This window comes from Gekko japonicus, unplaced genomic scaffold, assembly GCF_001447785.1.
Source record: "Gekko japonicus isolate JY-2015 unplaced genomic scaffold, Gekko_japonicus_V1.1 scaffold44, whole genome shotgun sequence".
In the NCBI taxonomy this organism is placed as follows: domain Eukaryota; kingdom Metazoa; phylum Chordata; class Lepidosauria; order Squamata; family Gekkonidae; genus Gekko; species Gekko japonicus.
The window spans coordinates 1,167,391-1,190,155 of record NW_015174845.1 but is presented as its reverse complement, the minus strand read 5'-3'; the positions used below and the strand labels follow the sequence as shown (position 1 = coordinate 1,190,155).

Below are 22,765 nucleotides of genomic sequence, written 5' to 3'. Positions count from 1 at the left end.
AGGGGTTACTGCTCACTCAGTGAGGGCGGCGGCTACGTCAGCAGCTTATCGAGCCTTTCCGTCCTTGGATGTGATTTGCAAAGCAGCTACCTGGAGGTCGGTTCATTCTTTTACAAGGCACTACAGGGTTGACAGGTGGGCCTCGGCAGAGGCAGCCTTTGGTAGGAGAGTACTGCAGCAGGCCTTGTTAGAACGGAAGATTTTATTCACTTACCGTGAAGCTTCCTTCTCGGTGGTCCTGGAGTGGGGCAGTCCTCCCCACCCGTTTGGAGGAACGAGTTCCGGTGGTTATCAAGGCCTGGTGATTAGCCGGGGATGTGAAGTGTGCCTGTATTGTTTTGTCTCTTCCTGGGTCTAGAACCCAGACTGGTCCTGTGGAACTGTTTATTTTTTCCTGTGTTGTTGGTTGAATAAAGTTCTTCTTGATTCATTAATACCCGTGGTTGTTCCCCTTTATGGTTGGGGGGCAGAAGGGGTTCTTTTCTTGTATTCCTTATATGATATAGGTGTGGAATCGATTAGGGGAGGAGCTTGGCTTGGATTTCGACTGGTGATCTACAGGACTAGCCCCTCCCCTCCAGGATCGAAAGTCAGCCGGCCCTGCGTTGGATGGGGGAGGGGCAAGTCCCAGGAGTAAGGAGTCAAAGGACTGCCCCACTCCAGGACCACCGAGAAGGGAGCTTCACGGTAAGTGAATAAAATCTTCCGTTCTTCCATATTTTAAATGGAACATCTTTCAGCACTTTTATGTCTTCCTCAAAGATTTTTAATATTGTCCCAGTTGTTGCTTTAAGTATCAAATCTTTCGTTGATCTTTTGCAAATTTGACAAATATTTCCCCTGGAAGATTATTTTTCTTCACAAACTCTGAATATGTTCTGTAAGTCATATCTATATCCGCTTGTAATATTTCAGGTTTGCTGTTGATCAGGGGGGCCAGTGCTTCACTTAGGATCTCTCTTAAATTCTCACCTTGTTTTTCTGGGACCCCTTGAAATCTTAGAACATATAGAGATCTTTCCACTTGCAATTGTAATAGTTGTTGTTTTCCAGAAGCTCTTTCTTTATCTGCTGCATCCATTCTTTGGTCCATTTCCTTGGACTGACATTCAACTTTTTTTTGGCTTTTGGGCAGTCTTCTCTGATCTTACTTTAGTCACTTTCAGTTCTTGTTGCAAATCATCAAATTTCTTGTTGAGGTTCATCAGCTGGTCCAGCAGGGGGCGCAAGGCTTCAGAAATCGTGTCAGCAATATTGGAAGTCGCTCCTGAACTTGTGCCTGGTGATGATGTGCTGGCAGTTCCTGTTATTACTTTGGTTGCCATTTTCCCTCCTCGCTGCCTCATTGTTTACGTTAAGGTAAAAGTTTTTAAAAGTTCTATGGTTCTTCTGTGCACTGTATAATAAGGCCCACTGCATTCAATGTCAATTGGGTGGATTTCTAACAGTAGAGTTCCGATACTTTAACACTGATTTCTAGGGTAGGGTTCCTCTTCCCCGTCCAAGGGGTTCCTCCCCCTTTTTCTGTCTGTGTAGCTTTGCCGTCTCACTGCCGATTCTCACACCCACTTTTCATTTGTCTTTCTTTTCGAAACTTCTTCACTCACATTATGCCGCTGATGTCTTCATAACGGAAATTCACTTTACTTTAGGTCCTTGCGCACTCTGGTCTGGTAACGTCTCTTGTCACCGTTGTTCGCTTCAGGGAGGTGGGACGTTATGGAGCTAAGAGAAGCCTCAAACCCATGCCGCGGCTTCGGGTGCGGCTCCTCCAGCGCTCCAGGCTAGAAGCCCCCTCCAAGGGCTTCAGGGGGAGGTCAAATACATCCGATCTCCCTCCCTGCCACCCCGATCTGAAACGCACCCATCAGAGCTCAATGGGATGCATTCAACCATGAGTCGCCGAAACCGAAAGTCCTTCATACATGTGTATATCCTGCGTGGAGGTGCATACATCCATTGGTAAGAAAGAGCCGACATGTGTTTGCTTTGCAGATGAAACCAGGGGCTAGTACCCAGATAAATGTGGAGCTTCAATCACGAATCTGCTAGTCATGCATTGAATGTAGCACAAGAACTGTTCAACTCACATGCAAATGTTCACTGTACATAGATTATGTCCCGGTCCTCCGGCCCCGGGATGAACCCGCCCACCCCCAAAGGTGCATTCGCACCCCAACTCACCCCAGGAGCGGCAGACGAACCAGAGAGAGTCGGAGTCACTGCCCCCACAAAGGACGCAGCATGACGGTGTGGCTCCCAAGGGCCCAGGCAAGAAGCACACCACCGGCAGGGTGAGGCCCGCCCAGCGAATCCCGTGGTGCCCCTCCCTTGAGAAAAGCAACTCCGGCCCCACTGGATGAAAACGGAGGCAGGCTGCAGCAAACAGCGGCACCGGCAGCGCAGCCCCAGGCCAAGAGGACTGCTGCTGGCCCACCGATGACCACATCCCAGACGCCCGAGGAGCGTCCTGGCATATAAACAGGGGCGGGGCCAGATGGGGAAGGAGGGAGGTGGGGAAGGTGGGTGGCACTGGCTGGGGAGAGGGGAGAATAAAAAGAGGGGCTCTTTGAGAGGACCGGGGAGGAAGAATGTGAGAAGGAGACGCTACACCCGACGGCTAGAGAGAGAGAGCACGGGGCGAGTGATCTCCAGCCCACGTGGCAGAGGGACCTGAGGGGTGCTGCTAACCCCATTCCCTGCCTGTCTGAGGTCCTCCTGCAGCTCCCTTATGGGAACCCACCCCGACTGCCATTGCAACCCAGCCAGACGCCACGGCCACCGGTGGAATCCCCCCCAGCACCCAGGAGCAGCCCGTCACAGATTGTATGTGCATTCAGTGTAATTTGTGAAGAGGGCTTTTATCTTGTGCTGTATTCTGACCTCTGTACACCGCCTTTCTTTTTTTTTAGTGTGTGCGTGCGTGCACTTGCGTGGAAGTCATGGTTGACTTCTGGTGACCCCTACTGGGGGGCTGAACTTTTTCAGAGAGGTGGCTTGATTAGCCTGCCTCTGCGTACAACCTCTGGTATTCTTTGGAGATCTCCCATCCAAGTACTTGCCAGAATTGGCCCTGCTTAGCTTCCAAGATCAGATGAGATCAGGCTTTCCTGGGCTATCGAGGTCAGGGCTATACACCGCCTTGTTGTAATGTCAATATCCAGCTGTCAGATCATAGTGATCTAACTGTCAGCAGGGAGACTGCTGGAAACCTGTTCTGACCGGTTGAGACCAGAATATGGTGTGAGGTCAGTGACAATGACTCAGCTCTAAGCTGATTGGCTACCATAATGTATATATGTGGACAAGTGCAGTCCAGTGTATCTTCTTCTCTTTATGACGGTGACTGGCGGAGCATTTTGTCCGAGGATTGTACATACTGTAAATAAAATCTGTATATAGTTTACCACAGGACTGTCTTGTGTGGTGCTATACAGAACTGGAGTTGCTGAACTTCACCTCTCTCCAACAACTTTCCAGATCCCCCCTTGAGAAATTTTTTCTTTTTGTTGAAGACATTTTGGATTTTCAAAAACCGTCTAAGTATTACAAACACTTTTCAGTTAGAACAGAGTGGGAGAAAATACAATTGGGGGAGGGGATGTAATTAGACAACAGTGATCAGGTTGAATGAATTCCAGCTTTCGCTTTTCCAACAGTACTGGATAGGACTTAGTTTTATTCTTTTTTTGCTTTTGTTCTTGTATTTCTTGGCTTTTCTGCAAGGAAACATGACTCACTGGGAATATTTAAAAGAATGCCATGCGTATTATGATCACATACTGGGGGGGAAAAGATCTGTCTTGGGAGAACAGTGTGGCTGCCCATGTATTTCTGTGATTCATTCTGTTCTGAATGGGGCAATCACTCTCTGCCTGGGCTTGGTGTGGGCTGCGGAACAAAGGACATAAATGAAGGGGTCAATTGACACAGCGGGTTGGATCGCTTGGAGTAGACTTTGGTTCGGAGCTACCAGCAGAGTGACAGAAAGTTGAAGCCAGTTTGGCCATACTTGGTCTGGCAAAGTCTAGAACCCTGGGCCTTGAAGGTGGAAGAAACACCAGGTTTTGTATGGTATTTACCTGGAAATCTAGATTAGATTTTTTTAGAGGGTAGCCATCAATGCTCCCTCTAAGTTTGGTGTAGTAGTTTGGAGCACGGACTCTAATCTGGGAGAACAGCCATTGATTCCCCACTCCTCCACTTGCTGCTGCTGGGTGACCTTGGGCAAGTCATAGTTCTAGCACAGCTGTCCTTGAAAAAGAGCAGTTTCTGTCAGAGCTCTCTCAGCCCCACCTACCTCACAGGGTGTCTGTTGTGGGTAGGGGAAGGGAAAGGAGTTTGTAAGCCGCTCTGAGACTCCAAGTGAAGGGTGGGGTATAAATCCAGTCTCTTCTCTTCTTCTCTTCTTAGAGACCATCAAGATTTCCAGGGTATAAGGTTTTGAGAGTCCGAGCTCCCTTACCTGAGAGACCAAGTTTTAATATCAAAGTTTGAGAGATTTTGTCCCTGCACCTCTGACATCTGAGGCCAAAGGATTTTGGGGTGCAAATAATGTGGGTTTCAGTACAGTGGCACGAGGGGGCCTCCTCTGTTGTGCAAGCAAACTGCCCTATTTGCTTCCTCGCCACAAAAAGAAAATGGAATGTGCTGTCAATAAATCATGATTTATATTACCAGATTGAAATGAGGAAAAGTGTGATATAAGTATAATAAATGAATGGAAGTAAAGGGCATCTGATATGTTTCCAGGAGATGGTTGAAAGGCGAAGATTAGCAGTGCCTGAAAAGGAGACCTCAAAGACTCCTTTAAATGTCACCCTGGAGTTTCATGATTGGGGGGGGGACTGTAAATGGGTCCAATGTTGTGGAATAAGGCAGTGTTTAAATGGGGCATTCCTTAAGAGAGGGAATCTTGTACTGTTTACTTGGTGGGGGCGGGGAGGGGCAAACTACTTTCTCAATTGTATTTGACTATTTTTACATTGATTTCTAATCTCCCTTCGAGCTCTCAGTTTTCTATTAACCCATCACCTTTAAAGCTGAGATGCCGAAAAGACGGCAGTTCAGTTGCAGTAAGCAGAGCAGTCCTGAAGCAAATCCTCGCGCTCTCCATCATTTTTGTCAGGCTGAAAATAGAACTCCTTCTACGGAATTAAAAAAAAAATAGACCAAAATAGCTACTATTCAGCAAAGAGGCTATTTTTTGCAGCTGTAATCAACCGGGCTACAAAGGGACGGAGACGAAGCCGTATTATCCTCGGAGTGTGAAAGTACCACTGCTTACGAGTTATATGGCAATAGGAATTTGGAAAGGCTTTGCTATTTTTATAGTGTTTGTTCTCACAACAGTGGAGTAGGTCATTGTTATGCCAGATTTTGGACATCTGCTGGGGGTGAACTGGCACCTGACCCCTAATTAAGACTGATCCTGTGTGCAGTGCTTCTTTGGCAGTGTATGTGAAGCGTGTGGGGATTCTTTTGAACCTGGCCTTCTTAGCCTGGTTAGACCTCGCCTAGAGTATTGTGTTCAGTTTTGAGCACCGCAATTTAAGAAGGATGTAGACAAGCTGGAACGTGTCCAAAGGAGGGCAGTGAAGATGGTGAGGGGTCTGGAGACCAAGTCCTATGAGGAAAGGTTGAAGGAGCTGGGTATGTTTAGCCTAGAGAGGAGACAACTGAGAGGTGATATGATAACCATCTTCAAGTACTTGAATGGGCTGTCCTCTAGATGGTGTGGAGTTGTTTTCTGTTGCCCCAGGTCAGACCAGAACCAATGGGTTGAAATTAAATCAGAAGAGTTTTTGGCTAAATATTGGGAGGAACTTCCTGACAGAGTGGTTCCTCCGTGGAACAGGCTTCTCCCTCGGGAGGTGGTGGGCTCCCCTTCTTTGGAGGTTTTCAAACAGAGGCTAGATGGCCATCTGACAGCAATGCAGATTCTATGAACTTAGACAGATCATGAGAGGGAGGGCAAGAAGGGTTGCATCAGTGCTTAGTTATCGTGGCCCTTTCTTACATGCCCAGGGAAATGCTGATCGCCACTTTGGGATCAGGAAGTGATTTTTTTTCTCCAGGACAGTTTGCCCAGGGATTCTGGAGGTTTTTTGTCATCTTCTGGGCATGGAGCAGGGGTCTCTGGGTGTGTGGGTGTAGATAGTTGTGAATTCCCTGCATTGTGCAGGGAGTTGTACTAGATGACCCTGGAGGTCCCAACTCTATGATTATGTGATTCTCTGCTGGAACAAAAGCAGTTGCTTGCTACTGTTCAACAGCAACCACCTCAAAAAACTTGTGTGATGTAGAGGTGCGAGTTTCAGACCCAGGTCCCAGTCCCCACTCTGCTGTGGAAGCTCCCTGGGTGTCTTTGGGTCAGCCACACACTTTCAGGCTAACTTACCTCACAGACTTATTTTGAGGGCAAAGGTGGAGAAGAGGAGGCTAATGAAAGCTGCATTGGGTACCCATTGAGGAGAAAGGTGGGATATAAACGAAGTAAACAAGTAATAAATATAGCTGGACATGGGAGTGCAGTGAGTGGGAAGGAGAGGAGGAAGCAGGGAAAGATGGGGCTATGGTGGTTGTCAGCAGTGTTCCCTCTAAGCTGAGTTAGTGTGAGCTAGCTCACAGTTTTTTAGCCTCCGGCTCATGCATTTTTGTCTTAGCTCAGGAAGGACAGCTCCAGAGCAAACTGATTTATGCAGTAGCCAAATTGCTTGCTCACAACTTTCATGCTAGTAGCTCATGAAGTACAATTTTTGCTCACAAGACTCCACAGCTTAGAGGGAACATTGGTTGTCAGGAGGAGGGAAAGAGACAACAGCGTCAGGAAGTGGATACAGGGGAAACTGAAGTACACTACACACAGGCCCATACACACGGGGGTGCCCTTGAGTGCCCAGCACCACCACCCCAACAACCAGGCATGACCCCCAAACAACTGTGCCTCCCCCTCCCTCCTCTGAGGCACCCACCTTGGCTTGTTGGCGGGTCTGGTGTAATTGCCAGGTAGGGCTCACTTGGGCAGGTGGAGGGAGGCGGCACAAGTAGAGCCCTGGGTGGCTGCAGGCAGAGCGCAGGTGCCCTGAGTCCCACTGACCAGTGGAGGAAGGAGGAGGCGAAAGTGTGCAGGGAGTCCCCACCACCATCCGGAAGAACAGGTTGTCCCTCCCCATACTTTGTCCTGCGCCTCCTGCCTGCAGCAGGAAGGAGGGCAGCAGAGATGGAGATAAGTGCAACAGGGCACTATGTGGGGCCGGGGCTGCCTCGCCGCCTGCCGGCTCCCCACTGCTGCATCACATCCAGGTGGTGGGAGCAGGCAGCAACGTGTCCCCCGAGCCGAGCCCTGCCACAGCGGCTGCCTCCTCCTCCTCGGGCAGATTTCCTTGCAGCGCTGCTCCACCCCCACCTGGGAAGCCAGGCAAGCAGGCAGAGGTAGGCTGGGAGGTGTGCCAAGGGAGGTGCTGGACAGCAGGTCCATGGCTTCGACTGGCCCTCCCCACCCCAAACCCTACCTTCCCCAGGTGGCACCTTGGTGCACCCCTAACAAAAAAATTCTGGGTACGGGGCTGACAACACAAGTCCTTGCAGGTTCCCCACTCCTTAACTGGACCCAGCTCAGCCAGCGCTGCACAACTTGGCTGGAGTTTTTCTAGGGAGAGGTTGCCAGGGGGAGGGAAGGAAGGAGGGAAAGCTGAAGACAGTAGGGCATCTAAAAATAGTTTGGGTGGGTGGGAAGGAGAGGGGGAAGCAGGAAAAGGGGAGAGGCTATGGGGCCTACAAGGGAAAGGGGGTAAGATGCCCTCCCCCCCACAAGGCCACTTGTAGTGTATGTTTTGACGACTGGTGCTTGCCACACCACTACACGCCTTGAATACTGGATATGTAACAAGAGCTGCGGTGGCTCAAGTGGTTAAGACGCTGAACTGCAGGCTGTGGAAGGTCAATAGTTCAGCAGTTCGAGACCCGAGTGTGCCGCATGATGGAGTGAGCTCCCATCTCTAGTTCCAGCTCCTGCCAACCTAGATATGTAACCCTGGATATGTAACAATATGCAACCCTGGATATGTAACAAGAGCTGCGGTGGCTCAAGTGGTTAAGACGCTGAACTGCAGGCTGTGGAAGGTCAATAGTTCAGCAGTTCGAGACCCGAGTGTGCCGCATGATGGAGTGAGCTCCCATCTCTAGTTCCAGCTCCTGCCACCCTAGCAGTTCAAAAGCAAGAAATTGCAAGTAGATAAATAGGGACCACTTCGGCGTTCCGTGCGCCTTGGTGTTTAGTCATGCCAGCCACATGACCACGGACACGTCTTCGGACAGTGCTGGCTCTTCGGCTTTGAAATGAAGATGAGCACCGCAACCCTAGAGTTGGATTCGACTGGGTTTCAAGCAAGGGAACCTTTACCTTTAACAGGTGTTTGCTTCTGTATTCTCTCAGCATTTTTCAGTGTTAGAGGCTGTTGCATGAATGCTTTATTTTTCCATGCAAGAAGCATAGCTCCAGCGGTTCTGCGTCTTTCCAACTGAAGTGTTCTGAAGTGCTTCAATGCAAACATTTTGCATGCATCAGACTATATTCCATGATAACCTTGCCATTCATGCACACAGAAAGGAAGCACAATGCGACCTGATTTATCCAAATATCTCAGAGGCTGCTTGAATCACAGGGGCATTCACAAGTGTAGGTAAAAGAGAAGTGCCAACAGGCTTCCGCTGCCATGTGGGACGCGCCATTTAAGAGAGGCACATTTAAAATTAGAAGAGAGGTATTGCTTCGTATTATTGCCTCCCGTAGACAATCCCGCAAGCTTATATCACGAAATGTATAAAGAACACATTTTACTGAGCTCCCTATTCTTTTTAGTTAATTGGTGTTGAGCTAACCTTAATCACCAAAGCTTGGAATGGCTTCAGATGTCTCTAAGAATTAGGGTCAGAGGGAATCTTCTCGCTGATGGCCTAGGATTTCTAGCCAAGGAGTTCCTAGAGGTTGGGAATTGTCCAATGATGATTTTCGGCTACTTTTGGCTGGGCCCTTCCACTCTTCCCCTACAATTAAATGAAGCTATAGAAAGGAGAGCAGCAGGAAGGGGTCAGCCAGAGGAAGGATTGTTTTCTTCCTGGTAAAACACAGCATGTTTTTAGTCCCTCGTGAGCGAGTTTGCCGTTGAGGCTAGAGGATGACATAAGAACGTTTTTGGTTTTTTTAATGTTTGTCTCTGTGTCCTAAATACGCGGCCGTTACGCACGGTTCAGTCCGCAGATTGCTCTGCCGATGCCGAACTGTTCACGATTCCGGCTCACGGCCCCCAAACACCCCCCCACCCCCCGAGCGCGTTCGTTGCTGTGCTCTATTTGCTGACACAAATTAACATGATTAGGATTTGTTCTGCAGTCTCCCATTATTTGACAAAAGTTATGCAAATATTTATGCGGATGTCTCTAAATAGCTTGGCACGAAAAGAAACAGAATCAGTCTTCTTCGAGGTTCAAACCTACCCTTTAAACTTGTAATGGGTTTTAGCACAGAAATTCTACAATAATAGCACTTGTGGTGAGAGGGCTACCGAGAGGTCATCCAGTTCACCCCAAACAACAACCTCTTCCCCTGCCCTTGAGTAACATGCAGGGTGACGTTGTATACTACAGTGAGCCACCAAAGTACCCAGTACTGCCTGGCTTGTAGTAGGCCCCATGAAGGGAGCAAAGGGCAGATCTCTCAGCATCTTTACGTTTATTTAAAAGCAATCATGAGGGAGGCAAATTGCATCAGAGCCACTACTTTGGAGGAGTGTGGGGCTAATCCTTTTCTACTATGCACTTCCCCAGTCTAAACCACCCCCCCGCACAGCTACACTTTGCCCCCCTGGTTAAATCATACCAGTGACATACATATGCCTTCTCCACTGGGGCAAACAGCAACCTTAGGAGTTTAGTTTAAATAAATTATGTATTTCCTTTTATAGTCTGAGATCCAAAATTACAAAATTATTGGGCAAACCATATAGGAAAGGGGATGTTTTTAAAGAATCTTCTCCACAACTGTAGACCCAGTCCAGTTCAGAGCCCACGCAGTTGCTTTTTAAATAAAACTGAAAACATCCGGAGACCCAAGCGTGGCTCTCGCCTGTTTTATCTAGCCATCTGCTAAAATGCATTACAATAAGCTTCCATACGAGAGAGAGAAAGACTAGCCCTCCTGAGAAAGACTAGCCCTCCCAAAGTTCTTTTCGCTTCCCTTGAAAATTGCTCTGATGAACCTGCTGCATACAGTCAGTCTCCACCATCTTCTAGGGAAAAGATCTCAGGTAGCAGGGTAAGAAGAAGACGTCTGCTTAGGAGCTTAGAGAGCTGCTGCCCCTTATTGCTATGGTTATGGTTCCAGGTTTTGATGGCTCTGGGCAGAGTGCTCACCCCTGCCTACCAGCTGGAACCCCCCACTCACACCTCCCTTCCTGCCCCCCCAGGTACCCCCACTAGCCTGTGCATCCTTCCCCTGCCTGCTTATGACCCCTCCCACAGCCACCTGCGTGCCCTTTCCTCAATGGCACAGGAAGGTGCGTGCAGCTGGGAATTTTGCTGCTGTGACTGTTACCATGTAAACACTCTGGCAGTGCTGGGCAGCCCAGGTAGCTAGGAGCCCAGGAGGTGGGTCTGTTGCAAGCAAGTGGGTGAGCGAAGGGCACACTGGCAGGTGGCAGAGGAGGTGTGTAGGCAGGCACTGGTGGGCAGAAGGCCTGGGCCCTGGCAGATGCCCACCTCAGGGTACGCCGAAGCCTGTTCTGTTGCTAGGGAAGCCAACTTCCCCGTTTTGGTGGGCAATTTCCTGCCCTCAGCCTTAGGCCCTGTGGGGTCTTGTGAGCAATAATTCTTCTCTGTGAGCTACTGACATTAAAGTTGTGAGCGAGCAATTTGGCTACTGCATAGATTAGTTTGCTCTGGAGCCATCCTTCCTGAGCTAAGACAAAAATGTGTGAGCCGGAGGCTAAAAAACTGTGAGCTAGCTCACACTAACTCAGCTTAGAGGGAACACTGCCCCCCCCACTCAGTAGTGCAGTGTGCGGGGGACAGTAATGGGAGGGTCAAAATAGCGCCCAGCAAGGCTTCTGACAGCATAACTGGAAGTGATATCAGGAAGCAGGTGGTATAAAAGTGATATAAAAGTAGGTGATATAAAAGACCTCTCTGTGAGTGTCCATCCTTGGACTTTCCAGAGCTGGTAGGGCTGCGAGCAAGACCAGCAGGGCCGTGAGTGAGGCTGCCCCGACAGAGGTACTCCCAGCCACCTGGGAAGCCGCCAATGGAGGTGGGGCTGGTGGGGCCGCAAGCAAGGCTGCCCTAGCTGAATCCCTCCCAGCTGCCACCAGGAGAGCATCGACTGCCACGAGAAATGGTGGCCCACATCACGGGGACCTGTGGAGCGTACTCTGGCTACCACAAGGGATACAGGGCAGGACTCCCGAGGCCCTGAAGCAGGAGCCTTCCCACAGCCGGGCTCAGGCGAGAGAATGAGGGAAAAGGAAGAGGGGAAGGGAGACGAGACTTGACCAATGTTCCCTCTAAGCTGTGGAGTCTTGTGAGCAAAAATTCTACTTTGTGAGCCACTGGCATTAAAGTTGTGAGTGAGCAGTTCGGCTACTGCATAAATTAGTTTGCTCTGGAGCCATCCTTCCTGAGCCAAGACAAAAATGTGTGAGCCGGAGGCTAAAACCCTGTGAGCTAGCTCACACTAACTCACCTTAGAGGGAACACTGGACTTGACTTACCTTTGGCAGGAACAGGAACGCCCGGAATGGAGGGAGAAGACGCCAAGCACAGCCACACTCACTCACACCAGGGAAGACAGATGGGCACAAGAGATGATGGGGGGGGGAGCTAGGGGACTCAGGGAAGCCAATGGAGAAGGGGAGAAAAGGAGACAGACCAGAGAATCCACGACACACTCAAGAGAAAAGGGAAGGGGGGAGGCACAAACAGGTGGGTGCGAGGATAAAAAGGGACAAGCAGTTGAGGTCAAGGAGGGTTGTTGTTTGGTCAGAGGTCCACGCCAGGAAGAAGAGTGGCTGTGGCTGGGAGTAGGCTACCAAAGGGGGAAACAACCACGAGCCCTTACAAGTCCGAGACCTCAGCATCCCTGGGAGAATGGGCAGAGGGGGGAAGGGCCAGGAGTGGGCAGGAGAGACCTCACAGTGAGACTCTGCAGTGACACTACCTGTCAGAGTAGACAGTAATGCCCTTGATAGAACAATGGACTGACTCAGTATAAAGGAGCATCATGCATTCACAAGATCCAGCCACCTTGCTGAAATAACTAAGTAAGGATGGATCTGATCAGTGCCCAGATGGGAGGCCACCGGGGACCTGTGATCACTCTGCCTTGAGTTTCATGTATGAAAGGCAGGATTTTAAATGATGATGATGATGATGTCACCACCTAATGATATTATTTGAGTTCCTCCTAAAATGAGGGGCTCCACCAGGCAAACTCCACACAGCCTTTGAGTCCAGGCATAGCTCTCACCCTTGGACTGCAAGAAGATCAAATCAGTCAATCCTAAAAGAAATCAACCCTGACTGTTCCCTGGAAGGCCAGATAATGAAATTGAAGCTCAAATACTTTGGCCACCAAATGAGAAGGGAGCACTCACTGGAGAAGACCCTGATGCTGGGAAAGATTGAAGGTTAAAGAAGACAGGGACGGCAAGGGATGAGATGGTTAGACAGTGTCATAGATGCAACGAACATGAAATTGAGCAAACTTCAGAGGACGGCAGAAGACAGGAAGGCCTGGTGAGATCTGGTCCATGGGGTCGCAAAGAGTCGGACTCGACTGTGCGACTGAACAACAACAACAAAAGGAGTCTCCCCATTTATTTCATTACATGGCCTCCACTGGACACCATCCCTAAAAGTTTTAATAGCATTCAGGTGGGTAGCCATGTTGGTCTGACTGAAGCAGCAGATCAGAGTTTGAATTCCAGTGACCCCTTGAAGACCAACAAAGTTTTATTCAAGGTATAAGCATGCACACTTCTTCAGATACGGCTAGATATCTGAAGAAGTGAACTTTGTTGGTCTTCAAGGGGCCACTGGATTCAAAGTTTTAATAGTAGAAAGCTAACTTTTTTAGCTGACAGTCTCTGTGGCTCTCGGGTTACCCAAGCCAATTATGCTGTATTATCTGGGTCACTTTGTCCAGTCCCTGGTTAGCATATGCAGTTCTGCTTCATATCTACTGTAATTTGTGGCATCTGGCTTTTATAATTTTTCAGCTTAATAGCCAGGGGAAATACTTGTTCACTCATTTCATCTTTATGCTGGTATTTTGTTCAGAAGTAGTTATTTACTAAACTCTCGAATTACATTTCTATACTTTTGTCTTCTTCCCTGAGAATTGAAACTAGGTGAGATTCTCTCTCTCTCTCTCTCTCTCTCTCTCTGTGTGTGTGTGTAAAAACTGGAAGCCAACTAAATGTCTTAATGTTTTTGACCCCCCAAAAGACTTGTGAATTTGTTTGGGGAAAAATGCTTCACCCGCAAGTTGTGCCGTTACTAACAAGAGAGCAAAACTCATCGTGGATATTTTGTGCGGAGGGGGTACTAAACCAAAACAGCTTGCTTTGAAGTGTTTTAAAATCACCCCCAGAGTTGCCTTAATGTGTCCGTGTCACCCCTTTTCAATTTTTACCGTCCCCGTTTATCTTGTGCTGTACTCACAAGCAGACAATTAACCTTGATTGCTGTTCAGGGCCCACAAGACAAATGGCTCCCACGGCCATCAGTTGTCAAATGATGCAGAGAGAACAATGATGGAAGTCTGTGTTTATACTGATACACGGGAGGCATTTGGGAGGCTGAGGCACAGTCTAGTATCCCTATTACAGCTAATCATTCATGTTTTTTGTTGTAATAAGCATGAGTGAGAAAGGAGGGGCGGGGGCTGAAGTTCTGAATGCCAGAAGCTCTTCTCCAAGGGGGGTCAGTGTATTGTCAGAGAAACACTGTGGCCTAATCTCACAGGGATAGCCATGGTTAGTCTATTGCAGCAAATAAAACAGAATTCCGGGGCACCTTAGCGCTGCTTTGGAGGATAGACCCTATGGCATTACCAGAGGTCATTTCGGGGGGGATCGCAGTTCCCCCAGGTGAGGTATGGGGGGCGGGGCACATGACAAAGCCCCACCCCCCGCTTCCAGCTGCCCCGCTTCCGGCCCTCATTCAGCCAGGAGGAGGCAGGAGAAGAGGGAGGGTAAGTTGCTTCCTCCCTACCTCTCCCCACCCCTGCCTCCCCACCCCTGCCTCCCCACCCCTGCCTGCTTCCTCCCTACCTCTCCCCACCCTCATGGGGCTCGGCAGTGGAGCTGCAAGGCTGCCAGCGGCGGCCGGGACCGTTGGGGGCGGGGTGTGTGGCCTTATGACACACTTCCAGTGATGTCAGGGGGTGTGGCCTTATGACACACTTCTGGTGATGTCAGGGGGTGTGGCATATGCTAATGAGTTATGCTAATGAGTTCCCCTAGCTCTTTTTCTACGAAACGACCCCTGGGCATTACACCCTGCTGAGGCCCACTCTGTCCTCAAACCCTGCACTCCCCAGGCTCCAGGAATTTCCCAACCCAGATTTGGCAATCCTACAAAGCTTTTACTGTAACCCTGAGCTGACTGTGGTTGGTGTGGTCATCCCCTGAATTCCGTGGCTGAACCCATGGAGGGGTTTGAACGTTCCTCTCCCTTATTCTTAGGGGGTAAACTACATTGCTTGTTATGTACTGTTCTAAGGAGAGCTCCATCTTTCAAAGAACTTCTGGCTCTGTCAGACCTCTCCACTCCACTAAGAGTGGCAGCTTCCTTTGGGGCCCAGGAGCCTTCTTCTTGCTTCAGTGACGGCTCTACCCTGGACCTCCATCAGTATGAGTTTAACATTTAATTGGGGCTGATCCACAGGTTGAGCCACAGTTACCTCAGATAAGTGTAAAGGAAAAACAGAACATTTAAGATAACCCGTGAATATATTTGACAAAAGTAAATCTTCATATAAGCTCTTCGCCTCTCAAATGTGAGGATGTCTTCCCTCAGGAGACGAAATTTGCTGCTAGCAGGAATATAGACACCCGTAGAGATTTTTAAAAATGGAGAAGAAAAGGCTGAAAGAATGACATGTATACAGAAGAAGAGGGCAGGAATAATGTCTTTTTGAAGACACAGAGATATAGGTTAAAGTTGGTCCACATAATTAAATTCCTACAGCCCTAATTCAGAAAAACTATGTTTTTTTTGTTATGTCTGTTCCAATAAGGAATTACTTTTCTGGAGGGTAAAAAATATGTTCTCACACTCAGGTTTCCATCCCCCAAACCCTTTACTTTAATTCATTCTAGTGAAGTCTACACAGAAACCTTTGAGAGTAAATCCAAGATGGCGCTGCCCGCCCCCCGGGGGGACTTGGCAGCCCTACATATTACAAACAAGTTTGCTGCATTCACACTTTACAACTGCGGGAATACACTTCAGATGCTTTAAGTATGGACCTTAAAATCTATGTTAACATGGGTTTAGCAACCCTAGGATTGTCCAGAGCAGAGGCCCAGCCCTGACTTGACCTGGCCCGCATGGGGTGAGATCCGCCCTCCCAGGGGCCTGAATTGCACCTACCTGGGAGAATGGGGAAGAAGGCGCCAGCAGCCCTGGGGAGTGAATCCCGACTCACCAGCCACCACTGCAGTGGCCTGGAGGAGGCAGGAGGAAGCTGCTGCAGGGAACAGGCCTGGAAAGGCCCAGCATGGCCACTGGTGGTGTCATTGGCTGGGGACGGCTTGCCAAAGGCCTTACAGGCCAGGAATGGGCCTCACTGCAGCCCAGGAATAGGGGGCAGTAGTAGCACTGAGGAAGCGGGCAGGGCCCCCGGCAATGACATGTGGGGAAGAATGCCCTCATCAAGGCCAAGCCTGAGCAGGCAGAAAGTGGAGGTATGGGGAGGTCACATTCCAAATCACCAGGTGTGCGTAGAAGGGAGCAGGTGGTATTTTGACCAGAAAATCTATGTGTTTGGGCCTGAGGGAGCCTGGGAGTGTTGTGGGCACACCTCGCTGGGTTCTAGTGCTTGCCGGGGTCTCTGCCAAGCTACCGTGGGATTGCTTTGGGGAGCCCCTGTCGAGACTGGGGATATCTGCCTTTCTGTCCTTCAGAACCTGCCTTTGGAGTCTTGGGGATGGCCCTGCCAGCTCAACATGTTTTTCCATTCTTTTACTGCATAGTAAAAACTAACAGCATGATAAAAAGTAGAGACATCACCCTGCCAACAAAAGTCCACATGGTCCAAGCAATGGTATTCCCAGTAGTCATGTATGGCTGCGAGAGTTGGACTATAAGGAAGGCTGAGCGCCGAAGAATAGATTCTTTTGAACTATGGTGCTGGAGAAGGCTCTTGAGAGTCCCTTGGACTGCAAGAAGAACAAATCAGTCAATCCTAAAAGAAATCAACCCTGACTGTTCCCTGGAAGGCCAGATAATGAAACTGAAGCTCAAATACTTTGGCCACCAAATGAGAAGGGAGCACTCACTGGAGAAGACCCTGATGCTGGGAAAGATTGAAGGTCAAAGAAGACGGGGACGGCAAAGGATGAGATGGTTAGACAGTGTCATAGATGCAACGAGCATGAAGTTGAGCAGGCTTCGGAGGGCAGCGGAGGACCGGAGGGCCTGGCGGGAGCTGGTCCATGGGGTCACGAACAGTCGGACTCGACTGTGCGACTGAACAACAACACTGCATAGAAGAATATACCCTGGTGGATGGGTGTGCTCTGAACCTGTGTGTTTCAGCTTGGTGTGGGGGGGTGAGAGTTGTGTACACGCTTCCCTTGCTTGTGTTGTATGGCCAGGGTGCCTGCCAAGCATCCATGGGGTTACTTTGGGGGGCCCCTGTCAAAACCCTGGGGGATGTCTGCCTTTCTTTCCTGCAGAGCCTGCCTTTGGAGACTTGGGGAAGGGGGCTGCGCGTGTAGGGGGGATGCTTGCCTTGCTTCCAGTGTCTGGCTGGGGGGGGGGAGGTCTGCCCAGGTGAAGTTTCCCTGTGAGTTTGGTGTCACTGGCTTGTTCCTAAGTGACTCCTGTGACTGCAGCTGTCTTTTCCAGAGAGAGCACCGGGGAGACCTTTTTTGGGGGGTCCATAACTCGGACCCCAGAAATGTAATCCGGCTTCAACTTGGTGAGATTGCCTCAGTGGAACAGGCTTCCTCGGGAGGTGGTGGGCTCTCCTTCTTTGGAGGTTTTTAAGTAGACGCTAGATGGCCATCTGACAGCAATGCTGATTCTGTGAACTTAGGCAGATCATGAAAGGGAGGGCAGGAAGGGTTGTATCAGTGCTTGGTTCTCGTGGCCCTTTCTTATATGCCTGGGGAAATGCCAGTTGCCACTTTGGGGACAGAAAGCAATTCTTCTCCAGGCCGAGGATCCTGGAGATTTTTTGCCATCTTCTGGGCATGGAGCAGGGGTCACTGGGAGTGTGGGGGGAAGGATATTTGTGAATTTCCTGCATTGTGCGGGGGTTGGACTAGATGACCCTGGAGGTTCCTTCCAACTCTATGATCTATGATTATAAGTGTTGAACTCAGTAAGTCATCCACGTATGAATAGAGCAGCCACCAAGAACACCTCGCTAATTGCACAGACGGCAAGCCTGCAATGTCATCAGTTCTTCTTTTATGGACTTGCAATGGACCAAAATATGGAGCTCCTCAATGCTTACTTCTAAGTCAATGAACATTCAACTACAATCCTATAAGTTGCTGACAAGGTGGCACTTAACTCCAACTAGGCCACATCATAGGAACTCTCTAGTCTCACCATTATGTTTTATTTTATTTTTATTTTATTTTACATTCAATTTATATACCGCTCTAACCCCGAAGGGTCTCTGAGCGGTTTACACACAATTTCAGATTCCTAACTAGGGCCACATTCTTATAGGGGGGTGACAGCCTACCGGCACCCAGGCAGCAGGGCTAGTTGTTCTTCGGCTCCTTCCGCGCGGGCTTTGGGTGTTGGTGTTCTGCCTCCCGGCACCCTTGGGACAGGTCTTCCAGTCCAGCGGCTTCCAGCAGGCTCCATCGTGGTGCGCGGCCCCGCGCCAGCCACAGCTCCAGCTCACATCCTTTACTGGCTCCGCCGCACCGCCACATCACCACACCGCCACGACTCTGGCCGCGCCGGACTCCGTTGCTCACTTGGGTCGCCAGGCTGCTTGCTCACCGCACTGTTCCGCCGCCGCCGCCACCAATGCTCCTGCTGCACACCTCCCGAGGAGGAGGGTGCCCCCTGCCACCTAGGGGCAGGTACCCATTTTATCTACTTGCTATTTTAATGCTTTCGAACCGCTGGGTGGGCGGGAGCTGGGACTAGGGCCAGGAGCTCACCCCGGCCGCGGTCGGTCTCGAACAGCCATTGTGGCTGTTCGTTGATGTTACATTAGCAGGCGTTTTACAGCCTGCACCACCGCTCATCTGAGAGGTTCTCCTGTTAATATGACTTAATGAAAACTTGAAGCAGAAATAAGTGGGTATCTGCATGTTTTTGGAAATGGATCGTGGTTTTGGCAAATAATATACTGATGCTGAATAGTCGGAAGGTACAGTGTGATCAAGGACATGGAAAAAAGAATGGCAGGGAGAAAGCAGGAATTTCTTTATATGGGACAACATCCTGACACCAAGACTTGTATCTAACTATTTACAGGGCGGGGGTTTCCTGGTTCCCCCTCTTGCTGCAGTCTACTGATTCCCCCCTTTCCCAATTTTGTTTAGGTGGATCCACAGATCCTCAGGAACCGCACAGGGGGCAAAGTGGGGGGTCGGCAGAAATGGCCACCTAGAAATGCCTGTTCCACCAGAGGATGCCTGTTTGGATACATGCCACAATTCTCCCACCTACAGTCTGAAGTGGGACAGTACAGTTAACATCTCTATCCCCTGTGTGACTTTTACAGTCGTTTGGCTGTGCTCATCCAGAAGGCATTTGCTGTAGGGACTGTTTCTATAGTCTTGATCCCAGCAGTCCAGACACGCGGATGATTCGGGCCCGTGTTTGCTTATATCTCTCTTTTCAAACAGTTGCTTTGAAGTGGATCACAGTGATAAAGAAAGACAAGCCCTGATCATAAGCTTACAATCTAAAAAGATAAGACAGACAAGGGAAGGGAAGGGAAGGGAAGTAGAGGGGAAAGGGAAGCGAGGCCAGTCGGTTCAACAGAATTTACAGGTAGTGGGGCAGGCTGCACTACCTTCATTGGTATTCTTGCTCGGGTGGAAGAGATTTGACTACCCCATGCCAGTTTGGTGTAGTGGTTAAGTGCATAGACTTAACCACTACACTGGGAGAACCGAGTTTGATTCGCCACTCCACTTGCAGCTGCTGGATGACCTTTGGCAAACCATAGTTCCGTCAGAGCTGTTCTCTCAAGGACAGTTCTGGAAAGAGCTCTCTCAGCCCCACCTATCTCACAGGGTGTCTGTTGTGGGGAGGGGAAGGGAAAGGGGTTTCTGAGCTGCTCTGAGACTCCAAGTGAAGGGCGGGGTAGAAATCCAATCTCTTCTTCTTCTTCTAAGTATTTTGGCTAGTGAGAAGAGTCCAACATATCCTTTCCTTCATTTTTTGCAGTCGCTGGGTTATTAGAGCGGAGTTCTTTCTGGCAGGGAATGGGGAACTGTGCTCCCTGCATCTGTTTCTTCTCCGGCTGATTAATGGGGCCGGGCCAGACTTCCCCCTGCCATTGTGTTCTTCATGTCAGGAAAGGGTGAACTGCCTCTGCCCGGTAGACCTTAGTCCTTTGTCTGGGGACAGAAGCCGGTGCCCTCTTTCTCACTTTCTGCAGTCTTAGGATGGTTCGTTGAGGGAACTAAAACCAACGGGTCAGTCTCTGCAGCTGACTTCCCACACTGATACACAATGGAGAGAAGGAAGATAGGGTTTCTGGTCTTTGGCGCTTTGAACGATGGCGGCGTCTCTGGGGTCCTCCGAGAGACGTGTGCCATGAATCGGGGATTAGGAGGGAGCGTGATGGTGCACGCTCCCCCATGAAGCCCATAGGCAATGAGCTTCTAGCCAGGGGGCTTTGGAGAGCCCTACCTCCGGCCGGTAGCCGGTACAGGGGGGCTACTCTCTGCCCTGAAGGTCCTACCCTGATTCCCAGTATTGGATTGGAAGCGACCACCGGAACAAGCATTTGGAGGTTTAGCAATTTTCTCTGCCTGGCGTGATCCCAGGGGCCGTTTTAGGACCTGGCTGGATCAATTCAAGGATTGATGAGTGAGTTGTCATTGAAACGAGACACTAAAGCCTAGAAGTGAAGTCCCTCCACTACAAGCGTACAAACGAAGGGGGGGAGGGGACGCTCTATCTCCCGACGTTTTAAGCAAATGCAAAAGCAAGGAGGGAGGGACTGATCAAACTGTGGCGATGGACTGTAGCAGAGAGTTTTTCAAAAAGAAAGCAGAGCATTTAAACAGACCTTAGAGACTTTGGCATTCTTTCTCGGCTGATGTAAACATCCCCAAAAGATGGCGATGAGAGGCGAAGAGGGAGGCGGGACCAATGCTTTCTTCAGAAAGGAGGACAGTGGAAAGTTAGGTTATGACCTAACCATAGACTCTGTCTTTAGAGTGAAGCGTGGGCCCTCTAGTGGCTAAAGTGAGAAGTGATCTGGATCTGTACTAAAAGCAGCTACACTTTTAAAGGGACAGTACGTTGATCATAGAGACATATGAATGGCAAGGAGATTCTAAGTTTAGTTTTTTGTGGCTGGACTGGCAAGCTGATCGAAAAGCGGTTTTTTTGGAGTAAAGGGTTCACTACCCTAACTTTATGTGATCTGCTTGCTAAGAGAAAGGTTAGAATCTCCAATGAGCGTGTTGTAATTGCAACAAAAGGAAAGACTCTTTTGATCTAAGGAAGCAAAGATCTCCCAGGAAAAAAGGAACTTGGTTTATATCATGAATGGAATAGAAACTAAAAGATAATTGAAGAAATCAGATACATCGAAGACGGATGAAGAAAAACGTGTTGTAATGTTCTTATTGAGGGAACATTGGTTTTAAAAGATTTTGCCTAGGGGGGGGGAGTAAAGGGTGGAGATGCTAAATTTTTCTTAAGGGCTGTGATTATTTTGTTATAGCTTTGGAACTAATCTCTGTTCAGTCAGATAAGCAGGTTTTGTCAACAGAAGCGATGATTGGGGGTACTCTTCATGTTTGAAAGCAAAAGTATAAGAGTAATAACTATGTTTTAAGCATTGTATAACCTCCATTCTTGGGTTTTTAGTTAGGTTTTCTTTACTTTTTCCTATAGATTGTAGATTCTCCCTCCCCAATTTCTGTTGTAGTTTTATAGAAATGCAAATAAAAAATTCCCCCTCGGGGAGCTTTAAAAAAAGAGAGAGAGAGGAGGAAAATAATTCTTTTCCTGAAATATCCCCCCTGTCCAAGTAGGAGTTTGGGAAGCTTTCACCAGAATGAGATGTTCAAGATGACTTACCTAAAAGAGTATTTGTTTACTTACTTTATGTGTATCCAGCCTTTCTCCCTGGTGGGGACCCAAAGCAGCTTACATCATTCTCCTCTCCTCTGTTTTATCCTCACAACAACCCTGTGAGGTAGGTTAGACTGAAGGTGTATGACTGGCTCAAGGTCACCCCGCAAACTTCCATGGCAAAGTGGAGATTCAGACCTGGGTTTCCCAGATCCTAGTCTAACACTTTAACCACTATGTGGCGGAACAGACCTGCTCTGAGTTCTGACAGCCTCCTCCTTGGCTGGCGCCAGTTTCTGGAGGGTGCTATTCCACTTGGTTCCACTAGGGTATGCTGCCACCACTGTCCTCTTTCCAGTAAGAGTGTGAGAGGACTTCTGGATGAGAGACTTAAATATGTCTTTGGACCTCTCTTCTGCTGTTTGTACTATGTGTGAATGTTATGAAAGAGACAGAGGGCCCAGTTTTGATTCTCGTTCCCCCAGCCTTGTGCCTTTTCAAGTGGCCCCCCACCAAGCACATACAGCTGTTTCAGCACTTGAAAAAGTGCTGCAGGCCCAGTCAGAATCGGATCTTCACAGCATTTTGTCTTTAAAATGGTGTCGGCCATCTTCATGCCGGCAGTGAGGATGCCATCGCATTTAATTTGGCCCAGACAATACAGAAGAGAAACTTAGTGTATTTTCTTGCCAATGTAGGGTAGGTTCTTGTTACAGGATGATTTAAGTTAAAACGGATTTTACCTTTGCTGGTGAAATTGATCCAAGTGAGTCAAGGTTTCATTTGTTTCAGTCTGGGATTTCTATTCCTATCATCTCTTTATTTAGTAAGAAAGTGAAAGTAGTTGGTAAACTATTTGGAAAGGGGGGTGGGTTATGTTTCTCTTTGGCTTGAAAAGCAATGTTCAGTAGCATGTCCTGAGGGGAAAAAGCAAGCATTGACTGAATTGTTTTTGCACACAGGGTCAACATTATGAAGAGGAAAAAAGAGCTTTAAGCCACGAAATAATGGCCCTCAATAACCACTTAATAGAAGCCAAGGTGACAATTGATAAATTGTCCGAAGATAATGTAAGTATTGAATGGCAGACATTTGTCATGGTCATGCACAAAAATACGAGTCTGAAATTATGGATAACGGGATCAAAAATACTGAGTTGTTATGACTTTCACTATTATTAATTACTCCATTTGTCCTGCTCCGTTGATCTGCCTCAGTGACTACTCTTAAAAGGTTTTCTTCTAATCCT

The 22,765-nt window shown here is 48.9% G+C and overlaps 1 protein-coding gene across 1 annotated transcript in view; it reads left to right on the top strand.

Moving 5' to 3' along the window:
- Positions 1-22,765, top strand: part of BEGAIN (brain enriched guanylate kinase associated) — a 185,240-nt gene that overhangs the window by 139,971 nt on the left and 22,504 nt on the right. Inside the window, exon 5 of the mRNA XM_015424440.1 lies at positions 22,479-22,586. Within this exon, the coding sequence (XP_015279926.1) occupies positions 22,479-22,586 (108 nt within the window). The remainder of the gene's footprint in view (positions 1-22,478; positions 22,587-22,765) is intronic.